The sequence below is a fragment of the Stegodyphus dumicola genome, chromosome 3 (genome assembly GCF_044657685.1).
Source record: "Stegodyphus dumicola isolate Sdum_Otavi_A_Nest chromosome 3, ASM4465768v1".
Taxonomy (NCBI): domain Eukaryota; kingdom Metazoa; phylum Arthropoda; class Arachnida; order Araneae; family Eresidae; genus Stegodyphus; species Stegodyphus dumicola.
The window spans coordinates 26,580,736-26,593,558 of record NC_140770.1 but is presented as its reverse complement, the minus strand read 5'-3'; the positions used below and the strand labels follow the sequence as shown (position 1 = coordinate 26,593,558).

General features: G+C 32.0%; 1 protein-coding gene and 1 long non-coding RNA gene across 12 annotated transcripts in view; one reads left to right on the top strand and one right to left on the bottom strand.

Moving 5' to 3' along the window:
- The first annotated feature begins 1,282 nt into the window (after positions 1-1,282).
- Positions 1,283-12,823, top strand: part of LOC146997940 (uncharacterized) — a 188,426-nt gene continuing 176,885 nt past the window's right edge. For 4 of the 8 annotated variants that reach the window (XR_015040155.1, XR_015040151.1, XR_015040154.1 and 1 more), the window contains exons 1-2: positions 1,283-1,992; positions 8,440-8,526. Coding sequence is in view for 1 of the 8 variants with exons in the window: in XM_085812661.1 (XP_085668787.1) it covers positions 1,895-1,992 (98 nt within the window). In the remaining 7 variants the exon portion in view is untranslated. The remainder of the gene's footprint in view (positions 1,993-8,439; positions 8,527-12,823) is intronic. The other 4 variants (XR_015040153.1, XR_015040152.1, XM_085812661.1 and 1 more) reach the window with 1 other exon arrangement.
- The window catches only part of LOC146997941 (uncharacterized), a 108,997-nt gene continuing 106,952 nt past the window's right edge, over positions 10,779-12,823 (bottom strand). For all 4 annotated transcript variants that reach the window (XR_015040156.1, XR_015040160.1, XR_015040158.1 and 1 more), the window contains one exon: positions 10,779-12,692. This is a non-coding gene — a long non-coding RNA (uncharacterized LOC146997941). The remainder of the gene's footprint in view (positions 12,693-12,823) is intronic.

Here is a 12,823-nt window from a genome sequence, read left to right as displayed (position 1 = left end):
AAGCTAAAATCAATCGGCACACCAAAACAAAATTAGGTGAGTTTGAAGTATCACCAGGAAGATTTTCTGTCATCCATATCGATCTCATAGGACCACTTCCACCATCTAAAGGGAATATTTATTGTCTTACTTGCATAGATAGATTTTCGAATTGGATGGAAGCAATTCCTTTAGAAAATATTTCTGCTGAGAACGTCGCAAGAACCTTTTATAGCAACTGGATTGCGGGTTTCGGAACGCCAAGTAAACTCATTAGTGATCGTGGATCCCAATTTAAAAGTGATACATTACGAGCTTTGTCCAAAATCTGTGGCATCAATTTACAACACACTACTGCCTACCACCCCTCGTGTAATGGCAATGTTGAGCGCCTTCATCGAACATTGAAAACAGCATTAAAAGCCCACAACAACATATCTTGGACGGACACGTTACCAACAGTACTTTTGGGTTTGTAAACTATTCAACAGCACTATTCAAGAAGATACCAATCATTCTATTGCGCAAGTAGTTTTTGGCCAGAGTCTCAGACTTCCTGGCGAGTTTTTCAGCGAACCAAGTATCCAGACAGCATCGGAGACTTTTGCTAATAAACTCCAGAAACAGATGGAAGTTGTTGGACCGAGACTAATTCGTAAAAATTCATCTGAACAGATATTTGTCCATAAAGACTTAAAAACTTGTTCTCATGTGTTTCAGCGAATAGATCGGGTAAAAAAACCTTTGGAACCTCCTTATGAAGGACCATTTCCTGTTATTGATCGCAAGGACAAATATTTTACTATTAGCATAAAAGGAAAACATGTTAATGTATCCCTGGATCGCTTGAAACCAGCATATATTTTAGCTGAGAAAAATTCTCAGTTGATACAACCTGACTACAGTAATTTGCAGAGACCGGACTCAAATTCGGATGTGAATCAAAAACCTTCTCGCACAGGCAGAACTATACGTTTACCTGTTAGATTCAAGGACTGACTAAATTATTTTGATAGTGGTTAACACTGCAATACTAGTTACTACCTATTTCTCCATCTTCGTAACGTAACTTAGTTACTGGTGGGGGAGTAGTGTAGTGGCCCAGTTATTGCATGAGAAATAATTATTTTTTATTTCATATATTTGTTCATGTGTTTAATTATTTTATAAAATTAACTTTAATATTTTGTTAATATTCATATTTATATTTAAATTTCTTTATGCTGAATGGCAACTAGTTCTAGTTCTGATTCATGATTGCTAGGTTTTGGTTTCAAAACGTTGCTCGTAGCGTCGCATTTCGATAGCTGGAAAATAAAATGCAATAACTTAGCTATTTGTTTATAATTCATGCTGTTACTAGTCATAAATTAATTTTAAACATTAGTAGCCAAGGCTACAGCGTCACCCCTGATCAACTTCTTCGCAACTGAAGACTTTGCACTTTTATTACAAATGCATACGACTTTTCCAGTTTATGGAATTTAACGAACTTTTACAGGTCCTTAGGGGATTGATAAACATGTAGTGGTAAAGGCCCTCGGGTCGAACACTACTTAACGAATAATGATCTCTGATCTCCCCGTTGAATCACTATTATAAATGTTCGTTTTACTTTTCAAACTGTTGCCACCAAATGTTAGAGTCTTGCATTATATTTGAAGAAATTAAATAATGAAAAATTAGAGTAGCTCCTAAACACTATACCATCTGGGGGGCAAGATCTTTTTATTATAAATTAATTTTAATAGAAAAGTTATTTTAACATATGTGCGTTTAAGAAAAAAGAGCAGGGAAAATTTCCCAAAAACGCAAGCACATGAATTTTGGCAGCATAGTTTTGTCGAAAATTGCGCGATTTGGCAACGTTGAAACGTAAAGCTGATTCGCTGGTTGTGTTTGCGCCAATGAACAAATGTGTTATTTACCGTGTGCTTTTCTTTTTAAAAGTTCCGAGACTTCAATGGATATTGATGCGGGTGATGAAGAAGAACGCTTCAAAAGGCTTGCTGTGTATGTATTCACTTATATATATATTTTTTCAAATACACAAAATATTGGTAAAAGTTTACAATTGGGTGCCCCTTGTTTTTTGGCGATTCTTTTTTTGATGCCAAGATCGGCACCAGGAAGGTACAATTTCTTGATGGTCGCTACACAAAACAAAAATAAGAAGTCAAAGAATTGTACAGACTCTGTGTCCATGAACACATTGATCTGTTTTCACTTAAAAAAAAATCCTAGAATTGCACAAACTAGGCATTGCGCACTGCCTTAAATTTGCCCATGTACACATCAATCTATTTTCATTTAAATAAAATCAGGAAGCTAAAACAGAGTTAAAACTATCATGGTAACCAGAAGTAAGGTTTCATCGCCAAAATTTAAAAAAGTTGTCGTGAAGCGAAGGGGCACTCAGTTCTACGCTAGAGCGAAAATATTTATATTCGTGATCTGTTTGTATGTAGGAATTCAATATACAATTAAAGTAAAATGTTTGATATCCAAATGTAATCGAATATGTGTAGTTTCCTAAAAAAGTGCCAGAATATTTAAATGTGCGAAACTAAAAGTATAAAATGTTAGTTTCCTTGAATTATGCGTTTTCTTAGTCTTCATTTTACAATAAATCCAGATGTTAAGTATAAGTTCAAAAATAGGCTGACTATATTTTCGTCATGTCACATGTTATATTAAGTTGACCATTATTCTTCAGAACTGTATGTTTAGCTTAAAATGCTCGTTAAAAATGGGACAAGATGCCATAACGCACAAAATACCTTAGATGGAGCTCACACTGTAAATAAACTAGAAACTCTTAAATTTGTTATTAGTTTGCAAGTAGAAAAAGGGAATTTTTTAGTAAAATTTTTGGTGAATCTTCGGATTATGGTAACTTGGCGAAACTTTGGCGACCATCCCTGCTACAGCAACCTGCTAGTTTTTTTTTTTTTTGGATGCCATTTTGTTTTCACGAAGTAAAGCCATGTTTTATTTTATTTTTTTTTTTTTACTCAAAATTTTTTCCAACAATCTGCTAGCCGAATTACGCTTATGCTAGAACTTTTATGGAACAAAAGTGCTTAATCATGACGAAGATTAGGTGCGAAATTGGGAGGAAGTGTAGAATCGCCCACTGCTTGCTGCATTTTTAAGAATTGCATATACACGATATCTATGTACACATCAACCTATTATAACTTAAAAAAAATCCCAGAATTGCACAAAAATGGCATTGTGCACACTTTGGTATTGCGCACACAAAAATGACTTTATCCATGTACACATTGACCTATTTTCACTTAAAAAATAAAAATTAAAAAAAAAAAAAAATTACAAAAATCCAATTCTTCTTACTCTTGTAAAAAGCACCAAACAAATAAGTGGGCGATTCTGCACTTTAGCAGCGAAATTGTTTCTAAGTGCTTATTAGCTAAAATCCTGTTTGGAATTTTCCGGAAAATGTCACATGACATGTCTCATGATCTCTCATTTCTCTGAGACAAAATAATCTGTGATTCGAACTGTGTACTTCTCAGATTATTGCTAAAATCCTAGCTAGTAACCTTTATCACCTTACCAAAATGTCACCAAACTACCTGTTACCATGTTCCAAAGATTAACCAAATTTTTGAAATGATCTTTCTGAAAATTTCTAAAATCATGTATTTAACAGCTTTTGACACTATAACATATTTTCTGAAGCAGGGCAGAATTTGAAAGGTGAAACCTCTTGGAAAACACACAAAGATGTCTTGTAGAATATAATACAGTATTATCAATTAATTACATAACTGCTTTTCTCTTACTTGAAGCAGAACTTTACTAATCTTGTGAGATATTTAGTCCAAGACAATTTAATTATAATATTGGGTACTTTTCCATTTCGCCGGCGCAAATCTCGCCAAGCAGACTTTATTGGCAGCAACATACAGTATACACATAAAAAATTTAACCAATGTTAGTTTTAAGAATTTTTTATTTTGAAGGCATAAGCATTTTAGTATGGTTTAAAATTTTGTAAAAAACCAATAAATAAAGACAATAAATTTGTAAAAAGACATTAATTTAAGAATTTACTTTGCTTTCATCCTGATTCGCCGGTTCATATCACGTGACCCCAAGTGATCTTATCTCATGTAAACTACGCTACAAAAATATAATTCTCTCAGTAATTATCTACATTAATTTCAAGTTAAATCTTATGGAATACAAGTTCAAATGCAAGAATTATTTTAATTCGTACGAATAGCTTACTCAGAAATTATGTAAAACCGCAGTGCTTTACTTCGCTAGTGCATTCTCATTAGATTTGATGAATTTAACCCTTGATTTTCCTTTTCTATATCTTTGCGTTCAGGTGAGTGGTGTGATTGCATCGTAATTAATTACCGCGAATGGTCTTAGGGCAAAAAATTTAACTATCTTGTAAAAATTCTATGTAATTGTATGTCAGTATTGAAAGAAACAATCAATCTGATAAGAAATGGCTGCGACTTGTTTTGAAAATGAAGGGTAAAAGTTTGCCAGCGAAGATATTCCGTTTGGCATCAGTTGTACCATTATTGGCGACTTTATCGTTTGTGCCGGCAAAACGGAAAAGTACCTAATATTATTTTTCAAACTTAGGTATATTTATATTGTAATAGATGAGTAAGAATTAAGGATACAGTGGATATTTAGCTGAAATATGCTAATCAGCCTAAATGCTACTATTTATCCAGTAATGTTAAATATTTAGGAAGAGAAAAATTTCCACACTTTTTTTTAATAATTCAGGATCTTTATTGATTATTTATAATGGGGATATTTCCATTCTATTTTATTTCTTTCTTCCTGTTAAATAGTCTTAAAATTTGTTTTAATTAAAAATAAATAAAAGTTGTAGATTGATAGAAGCTTTCCGTAATGTGAAACAACCTTTCCATGAATACGTTTCTTCCCATAATGTTATGCAATTGCAACTTTAAAATATTAGATTATGTTAATTAAAATTTGGGTAAAATCCTATAAGAGCCCTTGCGACAAACTGGGAGAGTGCAGAATCACCCACTGCTCCGCACGTTTCTCAAAATTGCCAACTTGAAAATAGCAAGTAAAAAAATTGGGGTAGAGTAGACTTTAAGGTACCCCTTGTATTATGGTGAAGTTGTTGTTTGATTTATCACCAAGTTGTTGTTTCATTTATGGTAGCCTGAGTAGTTGAATGTTATGGAAACCCTATTGTGACATAATCAGGTGCATGATTCTGGGAAATTTTGAATCATGGGATGTTTTGTAAGCGTTTTTGTGGTGTGTGTTGGTTTGATTCTTTAGACAGTAGAATGGCCGAATGTAGTAAGATTAATTTGAAGTTTCTGTACAATTTGGAGCAAAAGGGGAAAAGAGCTTTAATTGACTGGTGTGTAAATGTAGGTTTACTTAGTAGCCATTATAAGTGTTTTGTATGTAGGAAGGATATGCGTCTAGTCGAACGTAAAAATCGTTTAGATGGATTTGAATGGGTTTGTAGGAAGAAAAGTTCAGATGGTCACTATGTGAAGTGTTCGATCAGAAAGAGTACCTGGTTTGAAAAAAGTCATTTGAGTATGATTGATATTTTGATTTTTACGTGGCTCGGGGTGTACGAAGCGAACTCGAAAATCATGGTAAGTGAATATTTGCTTTTGGTAGTGCTTAAATATATAACATGTTTTTTCTTTTCTATGTTATTTTATTTTTTGGTTTAAAATGTATTTTATTGAGATTTTGCATTTTTTCCCCCTATATTGTAGAATTTGGTGCTCCTTTGACTTTTTAAGTGTAAATATATCAATGTGTACATGGACAAAGTAAAGGGAGTGTGCAATGCAAGTTTGTGCAATTCTGGGATTTTTTTTAAGTGAAAATAGGTCGACGTGTACATGGATAAAGTTAAAAGAGTGCACAATGCTATTTTTGTGAAATTCGGGGATTTTTTTTTTTTAAGTGAAAATAGATCGACGTGTACATGGGTAAAGTTCGTGAAATAATGAAGTATTTATGACCTAAAGGGTATCAAAATTTACAAAAAAAAAAAAAAAAAAAAAAAAAAAAAAAAAAAAGAAGCTTAATATTGATTTGTTTGCCTTATTAAACATTTCTCTCAATGCAAGTTGTTTAAGTTGCTCCGTTTGTTGCGCTAATACATTCTCTTTAATTCTGTAGACAGGCATAATCCTTTGCTTAGTTACATTGTTGAAGTCCTGTAACTGCTGTTTCGAGAATTCCGATTAATTTGTCAATCAAAATTTTCTCGTTGTCAGTAACTTCTCTGTCACTTTCTTCACTATCAGTAGCGTATTTTCTGGATCTAGAACTATACTACAGATTTCGCCATTCATTAATTGATTGATGATTGAGAAGGATTGTCATCACAATGAAAACTTCTTTTATATCATCCTCATTTATTACAGCTTGTCCACATTTCTTTACAAAATCCGTTAATTGGAAAATTTCGCCTTTGTTTTGCTATATCCGAAAACCTTTAAAATTAGTGGCTATCATCATCAAATTTAGCTATCCTTCACTGTACATATTTGGCTATGCATCATGAGCTTGGCGACTAACGACAAGTTGTTCTGTTAAATTTTATCTTGCTTCTATCACACACTGAGACAATTATGCCTGAATTATATTAGTTTTGTTATTTATCATACTTATGTCTATTTCTTTCACGTGCTTAAGGCTTATTAGAGTTCTGAATAAATAAATTCCCACATATATTTCAGCCTTATTGAAGGCCGGCGCTAGATATCTTACCGCCTGATGCAGTCTCTGTGGGTCCTAAATTCTCCGAGTCTCTGCAGCCATACGAGCCCTGGTGCTGGTTCTGGGTTTATGTGAATAACAAATCAATTATTCTTAATTCAAATAGCCATAAATTTAATCTTTGAGTCTATGAGTATCATCAACAAAATCTATTTTTATCACATGGAAAGAAATGTTTGGTAAATGTTTCCTCGTAAACATTTTTTTAGCACATTTAACTTAAATCTGTAATCATCGCCAAGCGTAATGTCAACATATAAGGTTACCATACACCTTTATTATTCAATTACTAACAAGAAAAATTGGGTACTTTTCCGTTTCGCCGGCGCAAATCTCGCCAAGCAGACTTTATTGGCGACAACAGACAGTATACACATAAAAAATATTAAAAAAATCTTAGTTCTAAGAATTCATTTTTTGAAGGCATAAACATTTTAATATCACTTAAAACTTTATAAAAAGCCGATAAATAAAGACAATAAATTTGTAAAAAGACATTAATTTAAGAATTTACTATGCTTTCATGGTTCAAAATCCTAATTCGCCGGTTTATATCACGTGACCCCAAGCTATCTCATCTCACGTAAACTACTCTACAAAAATCTAATGCTCTCAGTAATTATCTACATTAATTTCAAGTTAAATCTTAATTTGGAACACAAGTTTAAATGCAAGAAATATTTCAATTCGTACGAATAGCTTACTTAGAAATTATGTAAAACTGCAGTGCTTTACTTCGCTAATGTATCCTTATTAGAATTGATGAATTTAACCCTTGACTTTACCTTTTCTATATTTTCGGCTTCGGGTAAGAGCTGTGATTGCATCCTAATTGACTTAACTACTGAAAATGGCCTTAGACATAAAACTGAACTATCTGATAAAAATTCTATGTAATTATATGCCAGTATTGAAAAAACCAATCAATCTGATAAGAAAAAGCTGCGACTTGTTTTGAAAATGAGGCGTAAAAGGTTACCAGCGAGAACATTCCTTTTGGCATCGATTGTACCATTATTGGCGACTTTATCGCTTGCGCCGGCAAAACGGAAAAGTACCAAAAATTGTTTAGGCATCGCTACATGAGTCATTACTGAAGTTGTCATGTTTTGATAAACATGCGGTGATGAAAGGAAAGTATAATAAATAATGATTCCCAAGGTTGGCGTCAGATCAATGATGTATCTATGTGGAATGTTTCAGTTTGAGATGTGTACCATAAAGCGGATACGCAGGAATGAAACCAAGTTACTGATCCTGATCGTACATATTTATGCTAAAAGTTTTGTTTCTTCAATAACAATGTATTTCATTTAGTGTCAAAGTGAAATTAAGAATTGGCACACTCCAGATGTTTTATTATGCTCGGAGGGGGGTGGAATCAAATGTGCATGCGTAAAACTTAGGAGAAAAATGTTGTTGGTGGTTTTGAGGTCCGGATTTTAGATCATTTCGGATAATGGACGTCTGGATTTCAGACTTTGTACTGAATTTCTTATTTATTTTGATTAATATAGCAATTGGATTATATGGATGATCTTTAACTTTGTTAGAGATTTCTTGCTGGTAACTTTATGCTTTCTTGACTACTGTTATTATAATGACTTTTGAAATTGCTTGTTTTCATGAATGTGTTTGATTGATTTAGAAATTCTGAATTTTCATCCACAGAGAACCCGTTGGCGCCGTTGCTGTTTTACTCGCCAAGTTCACCTATGGTTGATGGGCGTTGGTTATGAGATATTAAAACACATGGAAGTAAGCCACGTAAACATGATATTTAAAGAATATAATCAAAGTAATTAAAGAATAAGTAACATAAATTCACGTTAGCAGAGAAAACAATATATTAAGCATACGAAAGTGAAAATTCAAAATTAACTGGTTAAACACGATGCACGAAAATAAATTTGTATTTAATTCAAGTTAGCACAGAAAACAATATGTAAAGCTTAATGGAAGTAGAAAAATCATGTAATATTGAGCTTTGTAATAATGACCCTTTTTCTTGGCAATTTCTTGGGAAAATTGAGATCTGTCTTTGAATATCTTTCAGTATTATAAAATTCCAAAATATTTATGTTTTTAACAGTGCAGTTTCTAAAGAAATTGTGAATTTACGATTAATATCTTCATTGCATAATTTTAAAGTACTTCCAAAACTACGATTGAAAATCCATTATGATCGCATAAATGAAATGAATAGATATTCTCATTTAAATAGAAACTTAATTGCAACTGATTACATAAAAGTTTTTTTAGTAATAAATTATATTCTGCTCTGACTTATTTTTTTAAATTTTATGTATATGTTCATGTATTGCACGAAAAAACCAACATATTAACTTTACATTTGGCATATCGATTTTTATTAAGACTTGCTTTTTTGCATGTAACCAGGGTTCATAGCGGTCCTTATAAGTGCTTATAAGTCCTTATATTTGAAAATAAAATATAAAGGCCCTTATAGGTGCTTACTTTTTCTTTAAAGCCCTTATTTTTTTGTTTTTAGTGCTTATTTTTTGCTTTTAGTGCTTTTTTTTTAATGAACGCGCTATTTTCCCCCTACCAAAGCCGAAACTAAATAAACAACTTTTCTTAATATTGAATGTCAGGTGGTGAATCATACTCCCGGAAATAGCTTTTCCCCCTTTCTCTGCATTAACATAACCTTTGGTGCGCACAAAGAGTACAGACAGGTGCCCGTCGTTATATTGGTCAAAGAATTGCGAAAGCAGTAGAAAATTTCGGTACATTCGGCATTCTTTTCCTCTCACCCAAATACTATACACGTTTAAATTTCTATCCAGATCTTAATAATTTGCATTCTCGTTCCGCTTGGTCAGTTCATATTTGTGTTTATTATGATCATTATGCTTATATTATGAGTATATGTATGAATGTTTATAATAACAGTTGCAGTAACTGCTGAAGTATAGTAAACTTCCAAAAATGGTTGTATTTTAACACAGCGTTTTAGGAATAATACTCGGAATGGCTTAAATAAAGGGAAAGTAATCGAATAGTCAAAATAATTTAATTTTTTTTGGCCAATACATTATATAGTGCGAAGATTGGGAGGTTCTCCCCTTTCTCCGCAAAATCTCAAATATTGAAACTGTTACAAGTTCGCTGCAAAACAAGCAACGGACTTTTTTTTTTTTTTTTGTCACTTTCCAATCTGGATTGAATAGGACTAAAAGTTCTGTGGTCTACCAACCCAAGCGAAGAATGATTCTATTGCGGAAATTTAACGCCGTCTGTTGAAAATTAGAATGAAAAACACCCCAGTTACTCATATTTAGTTCTTTATTCTCCCAATTTCAGCAGCTGTTGATTCCGATTGCGTAATATCATGTAGGGAAGAATTATGGCACACGTATTGTGCAATAACGTTTGCGATATTTCACAGAGATAATTAATTAATTAATTTTGATGTTCTGTTTGAGATTTGTTTATGAACACTTAAAAGAGTTTTACTGTGCTTGCTAAGCAGAATATTTTTCAGTTCCATTGGTTTATTTTTATATGATTCACATATCAAAATGTCAAAAGCATTTATTTAGCGGAAAAATCTAAAAAGTGGCTACAGTCAACCCCCCCCCCCTCCGCTCCTCTTTTTCAAGTTACGCTCAACTGTCCGAATATTCGCCAGTTTCCAAGTATGCGGCTTAGTTAAGCTTTTACTGTTAAAGGATGACTGCATGAAGCAAATTTCTGTCTTCTGATTTCAGAAATGTTCCTCTTTTTTACTTAAATTACTTTGCTTGCAATATCTGTTAAGAGAAAACTGATATACAATGAAAATTTAGAAAATATTCAGAATTTAGATTTAAATTATTTAAATATTAATATGAGTGGAAAAATAAATTGTATTTATTATTAGGTTCCAAGCAAATACAATAAATATGCCTTATTATTATTTATTTTCTCTATTTTGAACTGAAATTTCATCATTAAATCTTGTAATATAGTTTAGTTCTGCATAGTTTTTTTTTTTTTTTCTCTCATTGTAAACTAGTTCTGTAAATTGAACTGTTATTTAAAATTTAAAGGGAAAAAAAAAGTAATTATTTTCCATGGTTGAGGTAATGCTTATTCTCTCTTAATAAATACTGCATTTCTCATATTTTAAATTACAAGTCTAATTAAGGTTATGCAGTTGTGTATAATGTCATTAGACAGGTGCTTATTTTTTTTCTTAAAATGTGCTTGAAAAGTGCTTATTTTTTTAACTAAAATGTGGCTATGAACCCTGTGTAACTCATAACGAGAACCAAGGAATATATCATTTTTTGTGCACTGCTTTGCAACTGATATACAGCTCATCAGCAGCTAAACAGTAAAGTGACTGAACTCTGGTACTGATTCAGAAGTCAAACAACAAGGTAGTTTAGTTAGCCAAGCTAATGGGCAAGTTGTATGATTGTTTTCATGGTATTCCCAATATGTAACGTGGATTCAAACCAGTGTCCTTCAGAAAGACCTCCTTGAAGGCATCTTTTCTTTTAGGCAGATATCTCTCCCATGCTTTTCCATAATTTAAACAAACCCAAATGATGTATGCTGCTAAAAATTTTATTTAAAGTCCATATTTAATAACATTACAAAAATTGCAAATATGGTCCAAGTTAGATCATTTTTAAATGCATATATTTATTTTAATTACACTAATTGTATATATTTATTATATGAATATTTTAAATGTCCATTTTATCATTAATTATTATTAATATATTTATGGACAACATTTCTTTTTTGATTGTTCTGTCCAATGTATCCTTGATTTTAATTTCACATTTAAATTTTCACACCATAATTTTATAAGTCTTCTGAAATTTAGTCACAATTTCACTCAATTTAACCGCGTAGTTCACAAATGCAGCATAAAAACTATGTTAATATCAGTCACCAAGGATGTATGGATTAGGTTTTTCATGCATAACCATGAGTTTTTGAGTATCCATAAAACTATTCTGTCATTTTAGAGAATCAATAATACTTTTTATTTCAGTTTAATCATCTCTTTGTGTGTCACACCTGAAATCTTCTCAAATGTTATTGTTTTGTTTATTTCATGCTTATGACTGCATAAGAAGACTTAAGTGAAACAAATGTGTCACAAGCAGTGACACTGAGATGTTATTTCACATATAACTGAGAAGTACAGCACTAATTAGCACTGTAATTGTTAAAGAAAGTATCCTGGCTTGTAAAAAGCTTCGTTGCATGTAATGTGAACTTAATAACTTTATCATTTTAAAATTAAGAAGGGTTTGTGTGTACTTAATTCAATATACAAAGCATGTGAGAGCTAGCTGAAAAAGGCATGCTTTTGTGAATATTTTCTAGGGTAAATAGGCTCATGGAAAACCACGAAAATGTCACAAAATTCACAAAACACATACGAAAAAAATAACCTGCACAACCAGCTCGTTTTTCAGGATTTGAGCCGAGATTGAACTACCACTATTCAGCCTTCTTAACCACTCGTAGGACTAAATATGTAATATGTAATATCATGTAATCAAAAGTTAACTATGTGTTGTGTAACAGGATTGCTTTCTCAAGTATCGAGGTAGGAAATACTTAATCTATTCTTTTTTTTAAGTGTTTGGTCATGGTATTATTCATTACATGTACTTTCCATAATTCATATAGAATATTAATATTTCTACTACAAGTGTCTTTTTTAAATTTTTAAGTGTTTTGCTTGTTGATATTCTCAAAATTGTATCTGATAATTAGTATAATAGGTATAAATACAGTAGACATATATAATCGATCAGGAGTGGCTAAACTTTATGTCAGTGAGAACCACAACTGCATATTTACATCATAGGTGAAGTAGGTTTCAGACAGCAAGAAATGTCGATTCCAAACAATCATTCAGTGACAGTCTTAGTTCAATAAGAGCCATGTGCCTGTAATAAATTAATGAATGCATGACTTTTAATACATCCATTTTACATAAACAGTTTTTCAATGTTATTTTTATCAATTTACTTGTAAACAGTTTAAAGCATTTTATGTTGAAACAACTGCCTGTCTTTCA